The sequence below is a fragment of the Ovis canadensis genome, chromosome 17 (assembly GCF_042477335.2).
Source record: "Ovis canadensis isolate MfBH-ARS-UI-01 breed Bighorn chromosome 17, ARS-UI_OviCan_v2, whole genome shotgun sequence".
Classification (NCBI taxonomy): domain Eukaryota; kingdom Metazoa; phylum Chordata; class Mammalia; order Artiodactyla; family Bovidae; genus Ovis; species Ovis canadensis.
The window spans coordinates 64,692,169-64,710,517 of record NC_091261.1 but is presented as its reverse complement, the minus strand read 5'-3'; the positions used below and the strand labels follow the sequence as shown (position 1 = coordinate 64,710,517).

The 18,349-nt window shown below is 40.6% G+C and overlaps 2 protein-coding genes across 3 annotated transcripts in view; both read left to right on the top strand.

The window, feature by feature from the left end:
* GPN3 (GPN-loop GTPase 3) overlaps positions 1-6,875 on the top strand; it is a 21,854-nt gene extending 14,979 nt beyond the window's left edge. The window contains exons 5-8 of one of the 2 annotated variants that reach the window (XM_069557861.1): positions 1,635-1,750; positions 1,886-1,982; positions 2,487-2,615; positions 6,790-6,875. In XM_069557861.1, coding sequence (XP_069413962.1) covers positions 1,635-1,750; positions 1,886-1,982; positions 2,487-2,615; positions 6,790-6,816 — 369 coding nt within the window. In that variant the 3' untranslated portion in view covers positions 6,817-6,875. Of the gene's footprint in view, positions 1-1,634; positions 1,751-1,885; positions 1,983-2,486; positions 2,616-3,596; positions 4,223-6,789 lie in introns of those variants that run through there. The other variant, XM_069557862.1, reaches the window with a different exon arrangement.
* On the top strand, positions 6,804-18,349 carry ARPC3 (actin related protein 2/3 complex subunit 3). The gene is made up of 8 exons (XM_069557869.1): positions 6,804-6,896; positions 7,284-7,516; positions 10,118-10,217; positions 12,713-12,789; positions 16,061-16,129; positions 16,984-17,110; positions 17,454-17,548; positions 18,033-18,349. The coding sequence occupies exons 2-8, from the start codon at positions 7,511-7,513 to the stop codon at positions 18,093-18,095; spliced, it is 537 nt and encodes a 178-aa protein (XP_069413970.1). The 5' UTR covers positions 6,804-6,896; positions 7,284-7,510; the 3' UTR covers positions 18,096-18,349.

The window sequence follows — 18,349 nt, the reverse complement described above, 5'->3', positions numbered from 1 at the left end:
CCAAACTATACTCCAGAGTTATTTAGTATCCCTTATTATTAAATTATTATAATTTTTTTGGGGGGGGCCATGCTTTCTGGCATGCAGGATCTTAGTTCCCTGACAGGGGATTGAACTGTGCCTCCTGAAGTGGAAGCACTGAGTCTTAACCACTGGATCACCAAGGAAGTTGCTATAATAATGTATTTTAAAAATTTAAATGGTAAATTATACTATATAGATTTGAGAGTACTACTTATGAATAAAAATTAGGCAGATGTGTGCATATATACGTCTGTTTTTCTGATAATGGTTTGTCTAGTTTATGAACTATCTAAAACAAACTTTACTTCTCATTAGTAGCCCCTAAGGAATACCAGACCACCTGACCTGCCCCTTGGGAAAGCTATATGCAGGTCAGGAAGCAACAGTTAGAACTGGACATGGAACAACAGACTGGTTCCAAATAGGAAAAGGAGTATGTCAAGGCTGTATATTGTCACCCTGCTTATTTAACATATATGCAGAGTACATCATGAGAAACGCTGGGCTGGAAGAAGCACAGGCTGAAATCAAGATTGCTGGGAGAAATATCAATAACCTCAGATATGCAAATGACACCACCCTTATGGCAGAAAGTGAAGAAGAACTCAAAAGCCTCTTGATGAAAGTGAAAGAGGAGAGTGAAAAAGTTGGCTTAAAGCTCAACATTCAGAAAACGAAGATCATGGCATCTGGTCCCATCACTTCATGGGAAATAGATGGGGAAACAGTGGAAACAGTGTCAGACTTTATTTTGGGAGGCTCCAAAATCACTGCAGATGGTGATTGCAGCCATGAAATTAAAAGACGCTTACTCCTTGGAAGGAAAGTTATGATCAACCTAGATAGCATATTAAAAAGCAGAGATATTACTTTGCCAACAAAGGTCCATCTAGTCAAGGCTATGGTTTTTCCAGTGGTCATGTATGGATGTGAGAGTTGGACTGTGAAGAAAGCTGAGCACTGAAGACTTGATGCTTTTGAACTGTGGTGTTGGAGAAGACTCCTTGGATTGCAAGGAGATCCAGCCAGTCCATCCTAAAGGAGACCAGACCTGAGTGTTCATTGGAAGGACTGATGCTGAGGCTGAAACTCCAATACTTTGGCCACCTCATGTGAAGAGCTGACTCATTGGAAAAGACCCTGATGTTGCGAGGGATTGGGGGCAGGAGGAGAAGGGGACGACAGAGGATGAGATGGCTGGATGGCATCACCAGCTCGATGGACATGAGTTTGAGTGAACTCCCGGAGTTGGTGATGGACAGAGAGGCCTGGCATGCTGTGATTCATGGGGTCGCAGAGTAGGACACAACTGAATGACTGGACTGAACTGAGCTGAAGGAATATTTGATGGGAATGATTAAAGATATCATCTAAATTGAGATTTGTGATCACTGTTGCTTATATCTACATTTTCCCATCTCATCCTCACCCTGGGAAACCAGGAGTCAACAATCTGATTAGTGAAATGTCCTGTCTTTAGAATTAGCCCCTCTTTTACTTAGGCCAGTTTTGCTCAGAGAGGAGCAGAAACCTCTCTTTTGTGCAGAGAGACCAGGGAACTTTCTTCATACAAAGTTAATTCATCTTCGCTTTTCTGTTTCCTCCTTCAGTTTATTTCTGGCATTTTGGCAGCCCTGAGTGCTATGATTTCTCTAGAAATTCCTCAAGTTAACATCATGACGAAAATGGATCTGCTGAGTAAGAAAGCCAAAAAGGAAATTGAGAAGTGAGTTCATTTCCACTATCATCACATCTCTGTTGCTGAGATGAACCCTCAAAGAGTCATTTAAATGTGAGGCTATAAAACTAGTTTCCTGATTTATTCTTGCTTTTATTTATGTCTTCTTTCTCACTTTTAAAGGTTTCTAGATCCAGACATGTATTCTTTATTAGATGACTCTACAGGTGACTTAAGGAGCAAAAAATTCAAAAAATTGACTAATGCTATATGTGGACTGGTAAGCTTTTGAAGTTGTTGAGTTTTGTTTTTAATGGCCTTGTCAGGTGTTTATCAGCATCCAATCAGTGGCCACCATTTTGGAAAGCACAGTCCAACCCTAGTCCCTTGCAAAGGGGGGAGGGTGGGAGTCTGTGGACTGGCTGGTCAGCAGCTGAATTTAGAAGCAGTCATTGGCAATAGCCAATAAATTAAGTGACATACCTATTATTCCAGGCTGTTTTAGGAGTTCAGAACTGTCTTTGTCCTTATGAAATTTCCAGTGGTTTTTGAATTCAGGTAAATGCCTATGAAACAATGTCTAGTTAAGTGTTGTAGTTGATCCGAGGTCAGAAAAATCAGTATAGATTTGCTGTTGTTTTGTCTCTGTCTGTCCCTCCTCCCCACATCGCACACACAGCTGATTTTAATCAGAAGTTGTAAATGGTTATAAAACTCAAATATAATTTGAAAATTAAGTATTTTATACCTCAGAATGACCTTTTCTAAAATCCTCAACTTGTAGATTGATGACTACAGCATGGTTCGATTTTTGCCTTATGATCAGTCAGATGAAGAAAGCATGAACATTGTATTACAGCATATTGATTTTGCCATCCAGTATGGAGAAGACTTGGAATTTAAAGAACCAAAGGTAATTTCTGGTTTGGGGTGTTACTGCCTATTTGTAAAAGTGTTTACCAGCACTCTGACCTCCTGCATAATCCCAGCAAGTCTAAATTTTATCTTCATGGTGGCAGTAAGCTAGGCTGTTCTAGGTAGTCTTTGAAATTGGCACTGTGCTAAACAAGCAATACCAGTTTTACTCTGCCTTTCATTGAGTTAGTACATATTACTGAGTTAAATTCTTTGTACTCAGAGCTTGGGCATGTATGCAAAGAGGAGGTGAAATTCAAGTGGCCTTGGGCTGCCCTCACAAATGTCAGTGGGGCCCTCTCCCAGCACATTAGCTGAGAATTGACATGAACGTAAACTCAAGTAAGAGTTTACTTCTAATGGGACATAAACCTTTTGCTATGCTGTGCTTAATTGCTCAGTTGGGTCCAACTCTCTGCGACCCTGTGGACTGTAGCCTGCCAGGCTCCTCTGTCCATGGGAGTCTCCAGGCAAGAATACTAGAGTGGGTTGCCATACCCTCCTCCAAGGAATCTTCCCATCCTAGGGACTGAACCCAGGTCTCCCGCATTCCAGGAGGATTCTTTACCGTCTGAGCCACCAGGGACTCCCCATAAGCCTTTTATCACATATCTGGAAACATTCTATCCATCATTCCTTTTGTTATTATTGATTACTGTGAAGAACACCTGGAGCTGATGCTGGGCCTTAGCTCTTTATAGAGCATTGCTTAAAGACAGTAGGCACATATTAGGCCTAACTAAGGAGAAATGAATGTATTTTCTTCTTTTTTGAAAATTTTATTTATTTGGCTGTGCTGCATGCAGGATCGTTTTTAGTTGTGGCATGTGAACTCTTAATTGCAGCATATGGTATCTAGTTCCTTGACCAAGGATGGAACCTGGGCCCCCTGCATTTGGAGTGCAGATTCTTAGCCACTGGACCATCAGGGAAGTTCTGAATTAAATGTACTTTGTATCTTGTGTTTCCTTGGTGTCAGGAACATGAAGATGGGTCTTCTTCTATGTTTGACGAATATTTTCAAGAACACCAGAATGAATGAAGAGTTTATTTAAAAAGTAACTATATGTGTGAGGAGCTTGTGGCTGAACTGCCAGAACCTTCTTTTAGGAAGATGGAATGCTAGAGAAAGCTACTTATTTAATGAAAAAAATAATACTTGACTCTTTATCAGCAATCATCAACATGCCTGAATCAAGTTCTTAGGTATTCTGAAAGTGCTTCTGGTTAAAGTGGCATCGTTTGGTATTATTTTAACAGCATCAATTTAGATTTTAAAAGTTGAAGTTGAATGTACATAGATTTGTATATATAATATAAATTAGGACCTGGGGTACAGTTAAGACCAGTCTACTTTTAATTTCACTGTTGATCTTTGTTATTTTTGAAGTTTTTTTTGAGGGACAGGAATTATTGTAACAAAATATATATTATGTGTCCAGAGAAATAAAATCTGGAAGGATAGAGATAAGACCATTGTTTATTAGTAGCTTCTAGTTTTCCTACACTGAAAATGTATTATTTGTGTAATTAAAAAATGAAAAAAGTAACTATGTCTTAAGATATATATAAATAAAAGAAAAATAGCACTAACTTTTCATCACACGCCTGTTGTCCAATCAGAATTTGAAATACTCAACTAAGGCAAATTTTTGAATGAGTAAATTTTCGCAAGTGTCAAAATGTAGGCAGTGACTTTGTTTTTTAAAATGTGGTTTATAGTCTCTGAGCACTTTTAAAATGTATACTTTGCTTTAATAACAAATGCACACAAAAATGCAAAAGACATAATTTTTTCTTTTTACCTACTTGCCACATTGAGTTGTTTATTTTCAGTATTTCTAAGTTCATTTGTGATAGGTACTGGGGAATGGCTAATCAGTCAACAGATACTTCTCCAGCACCCGCTAATAACCCAGACACTGCTAATGGAAAGCAGAATCTCTTTCATTTAATCCTCACAGCAGGTCTAGGTTCCATTGGTGTTGGATCTTCCTACTGATGCAGATCAAGTCCCTGTAGAAAACCTGCAACTCAAGTTAAGTTTTTAATCATTCTTGGGCCTGGATAGCAGAAGTACGCCTACAGTGTCAAACTTGATCCATTTTCATTAAAGATGTAAAGTGTGAGGAGCCATAGGTATCAGGGGTAACTGATAGCAATGTGCCTGGGGGCCCAAGCTGGGGGCGAGAGTTGGGTTTTGGCACCATAATCTGCTGGTGTGAGCTAATTCTCACAGGGGCACTTAGGAGAACATCAGCAGCAAACAACATGAGGACAGACTGGGCTTCTTAGGGAATTCTTCTAAGTCCTAGTTCAATTCAGTCACTCAGTCGTGTCCGACTCTTTGCACCCCCATGGACTGCAGCACACCAGGCCTCCTGGAGTTTACTCAAACTCATGTCCCCTGAGTCGGTGATGCCATCCAACCATCTCATCCTCTGTCATCCTCTGCTCCTCCTGCCTTCAGTCTCCCACCATCAGGGTCTTTTCCAACTCTTCACATCAGGTGGCCAAAGTATTGGAGTTTCAGCTTCAGCATCAGTCCTTCCAGTGAACACTCAGGACTGATGTCCTTTAGGATGGACTGGTTGGATCTCCTTGCAGTCCAAGAGACTCTCAAGAGTCTTCTCCAACACCACAGTTCAAAAGCATCAATTCTTCAGTGCTCAGCTTTCTTTATGGTCCAACTCTCACATCCATACATGACCACTGGAAAAACCATAGCCTTGACTAGATGGCCCTTTGTTGGCAAAGTAATGTCTCTGCTTTTTAATACACTGTCTAGGTTGATCATAACTTTTCTTCCAAGGAGCAAGCATCTTTTAATTTCATGGCTGCAGTCACCATCTTCAGTGATTTTGGAACCCAAAAAATAAAGTCTGTCACTGTTGCCACTGTTTCCCCATCTATTTGCCATGAAGTGATGGGACCAGATGCCATGATCTTAGTTTTCTGAATGTTGAGCTTTAAGCCAACTTTTTCACTCTCCTCTTTCACTTTCATCAAGAGGTTCTTTAGTTCTTTGCTTTCTGCCATAAGGGTGGTGTCATCTGCATATCTCAGGTTATTGATATTTCTCCCTGCAATCTTGATTCCAGCGTGTACTTCATCCAGCCCAGCGTTTCTCATGGTGTACTCTGCATATACATAACAGAGTGACAATAAATAAGCAGCCTTGACATACTCCTTTCCCTATTTGGAACCAGTCTGTCGTTTCATGTCCAGTTCTAACTGTTGCTTACAGTTATGCTAATCTGCATACAGATTTCTCAGGAGGCAGGTCAGGTGGTCTGGTGTTCCCATCTCTTTAAGAATTTTCCACAGTTTGTTGTGATTCACACAGTCAAAGGCTTTGGCGTAGTCAATAAAGCAGAAGTAGATGTTTTTTTGGAAATCTCTTGCTTTTTCTTTTTTCTGTGGCCCTCGAGTATGCAAAGGGCAAAAACACCCTGATCTAATGTTACTGTCATGTGAGAGAGTCAGAAAAATAAGACACCTTTTCATTTGCCCTCCTCATCCTGCTTGAGCTATACCTCCCTCATTTAGCCTTATGGAGAGTTTGGTGTGTGCTCAGATGGTAAAGAATCTGCCTGCAATTCAGGAGATCTGGGTTCAGGGTTCTCCAGGGAAGAACCCCTGGAGAAGGGCATGGCAACCCACTCCAGTATTCTTGGCCTGGAGAATTCCATGGACAGCAGAGCCTGGTGGGCTACAGTCTATGGAGTCACAAAGAGTTGGACACGACTGAGTGACTAACACACAAGAGGAGGCTTTTTTGATGGGAGCAAAGTAGCCCCACAGTCACCCTCATTAGAGGTTTCCTTGTGTATAATTAGTCTTAAGGGCCCAGTAGATCAGCTCGATCAGGGAAGACTATCTTTACCATCTGAGACCACCAAGGAAGTCTCCTCCTAAAAGGTAAAATTTGGCCAGAAATATAAATGAGAAATCAATTGTGGGAACGTGGGACAAAGTAATTCCTTCTGTGGGACTGGCAAAAGAAATGGCCAGAAGCAGCAGTGAACTTGGCTTTTAACCTGAGGTGCTTTCCGGTAAAGATTAAGAATTCCTTAGCTTTTAGTATGTTCCAGGCATGTAAGTTCTAAGCACATTCCACGCAATTCATTTCCTCACAAAACTCAGGTAATCACTGTTATCTCCATTTTCAGATGAGGAAACTGAGGTATGGAGGTTAACTTGCCAAGGTGACACAGCCAATAAATGTTGGAGCTGGATTCAAACCAATTTTTTCTCAACCATTACACAAAGAATCGCAGTACGTAATCACACAAGAGTAGTACACAAATCCCTTCTGTGATCGTTTTTTCCTTTTTAAAATCAGTGGACTGAGTTCCTTCTCTTACTCAACACATGTTATTGATGCTTACCTTGTACCGTCCTGTTACAGGTGTAGGGATATAAGCAGTGAACAAAACAGACAGTCCTTGCATTTTTGACGTTCATACGAATGGACAGAGACAAAACCCAAAAGTAAAACATGAATCATAAGAACTGAGGGAAAGGGCAGTGAAGTGGGACTGAATTTAGGATGACCCAGGGAATGCTACTGAAAAGGTGGTCTTGGAGAAAAAACGAAAGAGGTGATATATCTAGGATTCTGTAACCCCGAAATCAACCTCATTCTCGCCCACACTTCACGCAGGCGCGATACTCAGAGCCCCTGCCTAGGGTTCGAGCGCCCCCTGGTGCCCTGTCGGATCCGCGCAGCTGCAGCGGCTAGCCACATACTGCGAGGCCGGAAGCGCGGCGTCCTGCCCTCGCCCTCCCCTTCCGGCTCACTTCCGCCTACCCCGCCCGGGCTGCCAGACCGGAACCGCCGATCTCTACCCAGATTCTCTTCGTTGGGTTTGAGACCGGGGCGCCTCCAAAATGCCGGTAAGTGGGCCAAAGTGGGGGTGTCGGGAGACGGCGGGGATTTGAGAGAGTCGCGAGAAGTCTTGCGTGCGGTGAGAAAAGTAGGCCGAGGAGGGCAGAGAGAAAGCAGGGGCCTGAGAAGGGGAAAGGCCAGAGGAGAGGGACCGGCCTCTGTGGGATTAGGGCGGCCCGGGGATGTCGGCCGGCCGTGGAGGAACAGGGCATGGCAGAGTGGGCCAGAGACCCGGGGCGTGCTGAGGAGACTGCCACAGGTCTGCCCCCTCCTCTCCAAGCTTGATCCTTTTTATCGCTTTTTGCGCCTGTCCCCGTCCCCCCGATTCCAGCGGGGTTCCCAAAGCCTCACTAGAGCCGTGAAGGCAAGGGCTGCCCTTTTAATTTCTCATATCACAGCTAGGGCCCGGCTTCTTTTTTTTTTTCCCTGTAGGCCCACTTCCTCCTTTGCCTCTGGAGGCGGGTCCCTTATGCTGCCTGTCGCCTGTCCGACCCCACTTCCCTGACTCCTCCTCCCCTGTCGCCCCGGCAGTGGCTGCCACCCCTGAGCCGCTGGGTTTAGGGCTCTCAGAGCAGGTGCAAGGTCCGCGCCTAGTTTCCACATGTTTGTTTAATGTGCATCAGAGTAGGAGTTAAAATTGATGGTGGTTTGGTTGTTCTTAATTTCTGACAGTCACGGGTAGATTTATCACCATCATGGTCTCCATTTTGCAGATGAGGAAAAAGCATGTTCAGTAACATGTGATGTTTAGCATCTGCTGCATGCCAAAGCACTATTACAGCGGTGAATAAGGCCAACAAGTCCCTATTCTTAAGGAGTCTACATTCTAATGAGGAGACATAATCTGTGAATGTGAATAAAATAGGGGGATTGTTTAAGATAGTGGCAAATGCCATGAAGGTAATAAGACAGCATAGCTAGTGCAGGTGAGACAAGGGGCTGCGTTAGGTGAAGCACATCGGTAATAAAAAGGAGTAAACCATAGTTAAGGTTTGGTGAATCCCATAGCTACCATTTGACTCCTGATGCATGTCAGGCCAACTCTGAGCTACACAGTTTGTATAAATTATTCCCTAATTAATCCTCAGAGTGATTATGAAGTGGATATGTTAGTGGTTTTTCATTTTGCAGAGGAGAAAGTTGAGGCTCAGAGAAGTTAAGTAACTTGCCCAAAGTTGCACACTAGTGTGTAACACACCAGTATGTGTGTGTGTGTTGTGTGTTTGTATTGGGGTGTAGTAGATTTAACAATGTTGTGATAGTTTAAGGTTAACAGCAAAGGGACTCAGCCATATATATACATGTATCTGTTCTTCCCCACACTCCCCTCCCATCCAGGCTGCCACATTACAATGGGCAGAGTTCCATGTGCTGTACAGTAGGTCGTTGTTGGTTATCCATTTTAAATCCATTTTCGCATAAGTTAAAGTTAGTCACTCGATTGAGTCTGACTCTTTGGGATCCCATGGGTCCTACTAGGCTCCTCTGTCCTAGGCAAGAATCCTGGGCTCCTCCTCTAGGCAAGAATACTGGAATGGGTTGCCATTTCCTCCTCCAGAGGATCTTCCCAACCCAGGGACTGAACCCAGGTCTCCTGCATTGCAGGCAGATTCTTTACCATTTGATCCACCAGGGAAGCCCTTAAATACATAAGCACACTAGTAAATCTTGATAAAGCCAGATTTTAAGCCAGAACCCTAATGCCTTGTACTCATCATTCCAGGTGCACAAAGAGCACCCTTGACCTCCCCTGTGATCACTTACTTATTTTCTGTCTCCTCTATTCACCTGACAGAGCCAGGGCTGGTCTTGCATGCCAATATCTCCACATGCCTTGCACACAGAAGGTACTTAGTAATCTTTTGATGAATAAATGACTGGGGCCCATGTTGTCTTACAAAAAGCCAGACATCTTGTAAAATGCCGAACTAGAAATTGGCCTATAAATTGTTCTCATAAATGTGATTTTTTTCCTCTCTCCGCTAACTCACATCCACCCACTTAAAACAAGTATATATGTTTTTATTTTACAAATGTAGAAATAGGCTAAGAGAAGAAAAGTGATGTCTTAAGGCATAAAACCAGAAAGTGGCAGAGCTGAAGAGCCAGTTCTTTGATTGTGGTTTTAACACCAGCTGGGTTGCTGGGTACCTCTGATTTATATAGTGTTTGCCTATTTCTATAGTGTGAATACCTCACCAGTTACCAATGTTCTGTCACCAGATGTGAAATTGGAAGGAAAGCACAGTAGCACCTTATCATACAGTGTTTCCACCGTAGGTGCAAAAGGCATAACTAACCTTAAGATCACAGACATTGGTAAAATAATTTTAAAATAGGAAATAATGAAAGTGTCAAATATTTATTACCTTTGTTTTTAATATAATTTATTTAATTGAAAATTTCTATAACTTTATTTTTAATAATGGCTGTGTTCAACAATTAGCTTGCCTCAAATTTTCTCAGAATTCCTGAAACTTTGATAGTTTTCATGAGCCAGTTTATCTTGGATGAATTATTATTTTTTTCCTTGGGGAAGTGTACTTGTTTGCCCCAGTGACATTTGCTCTCTTTCTGCTTCTGTGTTCTTACCTGGCTTGTCCTTACAGGCTTACCACTCTTCCCTCATGGACCCTGACACCAAACTCATTGGAAACATGGCACTATTGCCTATCAGAAGTCAGTTCAAAGGACCTGCCCCTAGAGAAAGTAAGTCAAAACCCCTTTCCATTATTTTCACATTTTGGTATGAAACCCTCTGATGTTAGCACATCAGGGAAATCTCAGATTGCTCTTGTATTTTCTATTTGCTTGATGGATATTGTGCTTTCCACCTTCTCAGATCTTGGGTAGATGTTGCATTTAATAGGAAACTGTATTATTGCTGCCAGTTTCTCTGGGATATTTTGTTGAGAGAGAAGAGGAAATGTGCTTAATTCTCAACACTCTTCCTATCATCACTGTCAGTTCTTACTAATCTAATGCTGCTGCCTCTATAGAACATCGTGTCCCCATCCTTTCTGTGTCATCAAGCTGGAAAAAACAAAGCGTATTTTAACCTCTTTCTTTATCTAAATCTACTTCCTTTGTCCATTCTTCAGGACCCCAGTTTTTACCAATACCTCAGTCTTAAGTGTCCTGTATAACATTATTCATTTCTTCTCTTGCTTTTCTGAATTTTGTATCTTTTGCTTTCTTTCTTGGCACTCACTTTTTTTTTGGAGCTTTTTTTTTCCTCTGTTCAGAGTGCCTCATTCTTTTCAGATACTATCTGAGACTCTTCTGACGACATTCTGAGATGTTCTGCCAACAGTGTAATTTGTGTTATATTAGACATGGTTTCCCTGCAGCCAGGAAGGGTCTGCACTGAGTTCCATTTGTGGTTTCCAAGACCATAGTTTAGATAACTAATTTTGTACTGACCCTGTCTCCATTCTTCTGGCCAGTTTATTTGACTTGACTTCCTCTTAATTTAGTTTTGTTTTCAATACCAGTTAAAGCTCAGTAAACTTAATAAATTTGGTGAGTCACCACAATCTTGTTCTGAGATGGAAAAAAAAGCCACCAAAAACAGGAAAAATAATGTAAAAGAATGACATTATTCTTTTGCAGAGGAAGAATAAGGATCAGTGTTTGACCAGATTACTTCCCAGATTGTGCCAAAATACCATATAGTATATCAGAAGATTTAATCGACCAGTGAAGTGACTTTAATTACCACCTTTGCAATTCTTGGGCCCTTGAGAGAGAATGGGACTGCAGGAAACTGGAACTTCATGATTTCTGTAGTTAAGAGTAGCCTGTTACTCTTCCCTAGGGGGCTGGAATAGGACTGAATTGGAATTATGGAGAAATACAAGCCTGTGCTATGGACTAAGTAACTGTTAGCATTAATCTAGTTATTTACATTCAACAGATATCTTTTGAACACCTTATATATGCCAAATGCTCTTCTATGTTCTGAATCCTATCAACTAGCCTGAGTCCTATCAGCTAGCCTCTTTCCCTTCCTCTGCAACATGACACTAGAGCTAGCTTGTTTTTTGTAAGTACTGTGGGATCATAGAAGGAAGTTTCTTTTTTAGCAAATAAGAGACTAGATCACAGGGAACAGAAGTCTAGAGTTAGAATTCTTTGGGGGACTTCTGTGGTGGTCCAGTGGTTAAGACTGCAGGGGGTGTGGGTTCGACCCTTGGTTAGGGAACTAAGATCGCACATGTCCAAAAAAATTTTTTTAAAGGAGGGTTAAAAAAAAGAGTTCTGTTAAAATTCTCCAGCAGGGGAATGGGCAAAGATAAAGACAACTGGATTAGAGTACAAAAGCTTCTGCATTTCTGCTGTGTGAGAGGGATAGCAGTCAGCGTTGCGAAATGAAAATAACCGTTTCTACATTGCTAAAACCAGCTGCCGGATATCAAGACCCTGGGATTGTGACCTTTTTAAAATAAAAAAAAGGAAAAGCCAAAAAAAGCCACAGAAATTTTGTAATGAGATCTGTCTTTGTTGCAATAGTACTTCTGGTTTTTCTCAGTCTCTAGCCACCTTGAGCAGATTGTACATATTTGAAGTCAGTTTTTATAAAAAGAAAGATGTATGTGTGAATCCCAGTACATTCCTAAGTGAACAGCTGAGAGTTTTTTCCCCTAAAGCTATAGTATGTAAGTTCAAATAAAATTGTATGGCATTCTTTGTGTTGGGTTGGCCAAAAAGTTCATTGGGGTTTTCTGTAACATCTTCTGGACAAACTCGAATGAACTTTTTGGCCATCCAGATTTTTTTTTTTTCTTTTTTTTAATCCAAATATTTTTAAGAAAGCAGTTTATTAAATTTAGTCTGTGTCTCAGTCTGTTTTTGTAAATGCATTGAGAAATGTCTGGAGTGATGTTCACCAAATGCTGAGCATAGTTATTTCTGGGTAGCGAGATTAGGGTGACAATTCCTTTTTATTTTCCTGTATTGATTCATTTGTTTCTCTAATGAGCGTGTATAATTTTTATAAAGACAATAAAGCTGTCTGAATAAACCATGTGCCTATTTTTCTGGAAATTCTAAAGACTTTGTTTCAGTAGCCTGATTGTGTGTTATTTAATTCCAAAGCCCTTGACTGTTGAGCTTTGATTTTTTTTTTTCTTTATAGCTTTTCAAATGTTATGTTTTACATTTGGCTAACATCCTCTGCCTTTCTCCCATCCTACCCTGCTTAGCAAAAGATACCGATATTGTGGATGAAGCTATCTATTACTTTAAGGCCAATGTCTTCTTCAAAAACTATGAAATTAAGGTAAAGTACAAAATTTTTATGCTTTAGTTTTCTGATGGGGATAGTATGTACTTGGCAGTCAGAGTTAATGTGAGGAATAAGTAAAATGAAATTAGATTGTGTGATTTTAAAAATCCAGAACAGTGCCTAATTCTATATTAATCTTAGTTCACCGTGGTTTTGCAGACACTGTCTGAGGACCAGATCTGGCCTTCCATATGTTTTTGTAAATTTTACTGGAACATAGCCATTTGCATTTATTTACATATCACCTATGGGTACTTTCATGCCACAACAGCTGAGTTGAGTAGTTGTGACAGACTGTGGCTCACAGAGCTTAATATTGTTTGGTCCTATACTGAGATTTACCCTTGTCTACACACTTCTTTATATTTATTTACTCAGCAGCATTAAGCACCTATTTTGTACGAGTCCAAAACCAAAAAATTTTGCATGCTGTTTTTTATATGCTTCTGTGTCCTGGACCCTTCCCTCAACCTCATAGTTCTTGTGATCTCAGGAGGAAGGGAGAAGTGGAAGTGGGTAGAAGAGGAAAGGGAGAAATGGAAAGTTGTCTGAGATGCTGCTGTGAGCAAGTTACAAGGAATGTCAATGAATCTCCTTGATAATGTTCTAGATTATGGAATTTCAGTTCAGTTCAGTCGCCCAGTCGTGTCCAACTCTTTGCGACCCCATGGACTGTAGCACGCCAGGCCTCCTCCTCCATCACTAACTCCCAGAGTTTACCCAAACTCATGTCCATTGAGTCGGTGATGCCAACTCAACCATCTCATCTTCTGTCTTCATCTTCTCCTTAAGCATTCAATCTTTCCCAGCATCAGGGTCTTTTCAAATGAGTCAGTTCTTCGCATCAGGTGGCCAAAGAATTGGAGTTTCAACTTCAGCATCAGTCCTTCCAATGAATGTTTAGAACTGATCTCCTTTAGGATTGACTGGTTTGATTTCCCTGCAGTTCAAGGGACTCTCAAGAGTCTTCTCCAGCACCACAGTTCAAAAGCATCAATTCTTTGGTGCTCAGATTTCTTTATAGTCCAACTCTTACATCCATATATGATTACTGGAAAAACTGTAGCCTTGACTAGATGGACCTTTGTTGGTAAAGTAATGTCTCTGCTTTTTAATATGTCTAGGTTGGTCATAACTTTTCTTCCAAGGAGTAAGCGTTTTTTAATTTCATGGCTTCAGTCACCATCTGCAGTGATTTTGGAGCCCAAGAAAATAAAGTCTGACACTGTTTCCACTGTTTCCCCATCTGTTTGCCATGAAATGATGGGACCAGATGCCATGATCTTAGTTTCTGAATGTTGAGCTTTAAGCCAACTTTTTCACTCTCCTCTTTCACTTTCATTAAGAGGGTCTTTAGTTCTTCACTTTCTGCCATAAGGGTGGTGTCATCTGTATATCTGAGGTTATTGATATTTCTCCCAGCAATCTTGATTCCAGCTTGTGTTTCTTCCAGCCTGGCATTTCTCATGATGTACTTTGCATATAAGTTAAATAAGCAGGGTGACAATATACAGCCTTGACATACTCCTTTTCCTATTTGGAACCAGTCTGTTGTTCCATGTCCAGTTCTAACTGTTGCTTCCTGACCTGCATACAGATTTCTCAAGAGCAGGTCAGGTGGTCTGGTATTCTTCCCATCTCTTTCAGAATTTTCCACAGTTTATTGTGATCCACACAGTCAAAGGCTTTGGCATAGTCAATAAAACAGAAATAGATGTTTTTCTGAAAATTGCTTGCTTGCTTTTTCCATGATCCAGCGGATGTTGGCAGTTTGATCTCTGGTTCCTCTGCCTTTCCTAAAACCACTCGAACATCTGGAAGTTCACGGTTCACGTATTGCTGAAGCCTAGCTTGGGGAGTTTTGAGCATTACTTTGCTAGCATGTGAGATGAGTGCAATTGTGCGGTAGTTTGAGAATTCTTTGGCATTGCCTTTCTTTGTGATTGGAATGAAAACTGACCTTTTCCAGTCCTGTGGCCACTGCTGAGAGTTTTCCAAATTTGCTGGCATATTGAGTGCAGCACTTTCACAGCATCATCTTTTAGGATTTGAAATAGCTCAACTGGAATTCCATCGCCTCCACTAGCTTTGTTCGTAGTGATGCTTTCTAAGGCCCACTTGACTTCACATTCCAGGATGTCTGGCTCTAGGTGAGTGATCACACCATTGTGATTATCTGGGTCATGAAGATCTTTTTTGTACAGTTCTTCTGTGTATTCTTGCCACGTCTTCTTAATATCTTCTGCTTCTGTTAGGTCCATACCATTTCTGTCCTTTATTGAGCCCATCTTTGCATGAAATATTCCCTTAGTATCTCTAATTTTCTTGAAGAGATCTCTAGTCTTTCTCATTCTGTTGTTTTCCTCTATTTCTTTGCACTGATCACTGAGGAAGACTTTCTTATCTCTCCTTGCTATTCTTTGGAACTCTGCATTCAAATGGGTATATCTTTCCTTTTCTCCTTTACTTTTTGCTTCTTTCAACTCCTTGCCAAACTTTAATCCCTTGGAATCCAACAGAGTGTGAAATCTTTGTTTGTAGACTCTTGGGCAATAAACTGTGATCTAAACATTCTGTGATGTTATGGACATCTCTAATCTAATGCATGGTCTTAAGTGTGGTGTTTGTGTTAAAATTCCACCACATTTCATTCTCTCTCGAATATCATAGACTCTTAAAACTAGGGAAAAGTGTAGTTTGTTTATTTAAAATTATAACTCTGTGTAAAATTTGACCTGAAGTACTGCCACATTTGATTAGCATCCGTTTGTCTTCTCCACATTTTCCTTTGGGTCAGGTCAAAAGTTGGACTTTTGGAGCTCTTCAAGAATAGGTCAGTTGTGAAATAATTGCTTCCTCCTTTAGAGTCATAAATGTTTCTATTCTCGGCACAGATCCTGAAGTGAAAGGGCTTTTAAAGATTAACGAGCCATATGGTTCACCTCAGGTTTTCCAGGCGGCTTTGTTAGCTCTCCTTCCTAGAAGGAGAAGTTATTGGTACAGCTTCTCAGGAACCCAAGGCAAGGGGAGCTGAGAAAAACAGGGGCAGCCACACAGCTCAGAGAGGAAGCTGGTGGCTGCCTCCCCAGGAGCAGACAGAGGGCTTGAGAAGATTACATTTGGAGAATGGGAATTTTTGATACTGTGATAACTGTGCTCTCAGTTTTCAGTTAATAAATCAAAAGACAAAGATTGAATTCTTTTATTGCAAATAGTTATTGCATTTTGCTCAGGACTGTTTTTAAGTTTTGTTTTCTTCCCATAGAATGAAGCTGATAGGACCTTGATATATATAACTCTCTACATTTCTGAGTGTCTAAAGAAACTCCAAAAGGTAACTAAGCCTGGATAATCATTTGTCAGGAATACAATAGGTGTTTAGTCTTGTTGAGTCTTTAAGGAGAAGTAGAAAATATTCCTCTGACTTAGAGCATGGACTTGAGAGGAAAATCTGAATGTAGATGTCTAAACTTACAGTAGTTGACTAATGAGAAGGATGATGGTGTTTTAAGGTTTTGGCAAATGTATATCTCTTAACAGTAGTTGACTAATGAGGAGATAAGGATGGTGGTGTTTTAAGGCTTTGCATATATTTTTCCAAGACAGAAATCTTGACCAAATATTCTTTTTTAAGCCCATGGCTCAAGGGTTCTTAACCTGGGGTCCAGGGATAGAATTCAGGGGTGCATGAACTTGAGTGGAGAAAAGATTACATCTTTTCACTAACCTCCAACTGAAATCTAGCATTTACTTTGATTATTAACGTAGGCAGCAGCCCACAGTAGCATTAGCAATACCTGTGACTTTCTGTGGCATTTTCATACTACATTTATAATTGAAGATATTTTGAAATTTTACTTGCATTCATTACTGCTTCAAAATTCAGTTGTTAGGTCCACTGCTGAGTCTTGTTATTTAGTGCATTAAAGAGCACATGTGTGGCTATGTCATAAAGTTGATTTTTTAAATATTGTAATTATTGTATTTCATTATAATTGGATTCTTGTGTAGTCCTGTTTTATCTTATTCATTTAAAAGGTTAGTTTGAGGAGGAGCCTACAGGCTTCACCAGATTACAAAAGGGCACAAAAAACAGAACCCCAGACCTAGCCACTTAGACCAAAAAACTGCAAATTGAAATGTTATATCCTTTTTCCCTACGTTTGTGTATATAATTTTTTTTTTAAGTGCAATTCTAAAAGCCAAGGCGAGAAAGAAATGTATACACTGGGAATCACTAATTTTCCCATTCCTGGAGAGCCTGGTTTTCCGCTGAATGCCATTTACGCCAAACCTGCAAACAAACAGGAAGATGGTAAGAACATCTCCTCCCCCTTGTTTTCTCCACTGGACTGTTTACCCGCCTCCTTTTCTTGACTTGATTGTTGTACAGATTGAGAGTGGACTCATTAGCTCATGCACTAGCCTACTTTGTGAGAGTCACTCTCACAAAAGATCCTTGGCAACAAGTATGACACGTAGAGAACCTTTTCGACCAAAATGAGTATAATCTTAAAACCATTTGAACTGCTGTTTCTACTTCTTATCCTGTTCAGATGTTGAAGAATATTGCCAAGGTCAGTGTCTAAATCAACAGCTAGCACATTTGGGATGCTTTCTCAAATATAATTTTTTATTTTACCTGCTCTTGATTTTAGAGGTGATGAGGGCCTACTTACAACAGCTGAGGCAAGAGACTGGACTGAGACTTTGTGAGAAAGTTTTTGACCCTCAGAATGATAAACCCAGCAAGGTAAAAACTCTTTTTATTGCCTATTTAGTTGATAAATTACCTTTTACCCTGTAGCCACCTTAAGCCATGCTAAGGTGTTTAGTTTTCACATTGCAGTGTTGCCTAACTTTGTTACCTTATACATGGTAGGAGTTCCCTGAGTCACACAGAATAATGAATTACCTGTAATAAGAAATTTTGTTTATATGTTCTTAGGTTGGGGCATTGTAAACCCATAGAACAGGTATTGTGTGAGACAGCTTTAATGTATTTATTTTGTTGTCATAATTTTGAGTGACCTGTGAGTCACTGCAGAAAAAAAAAGGAGAGAAAGGAAGAAAGAAAAAGAGAAAATTTTACATGTACCTTCAAAGAGCTTATATAATGTAAGGGCTACCAGACCACTATTAAGTTTTCTTGTTAAGTAAATTCATATTCTGATCTTACCTTGAACCTGCACTGTGATTTGACCGCCACTGTTCCTTGTTTTGTTCCCCCTTGTTAGTGGTGGACTTGCTTTGTGAAGAGACAGTTCATGAACAAGAGTCTTTCAGGACCTGGACAATAAAGCCAGCCTCAGGTGGACCCTGGCTTCACAGCTGTGGGCAGCATTCACAGCAAGATGTACACAGTTCTTTGCCTTTATTTCATAAAGTTTTATACAGAGGAGAGAAGAGCGTGTGTCTTTACTTGAAGAGCTCTTTATCAAGAATTTGGGGTGGGATGGGTGGGGAAGAATGAGTTGTTGCCTGGTGATTTGAAATGTCTGCAGTATTAAGCTGGTGCTTAATAAATAATAATAAAGAAATTTCTAACATTTCA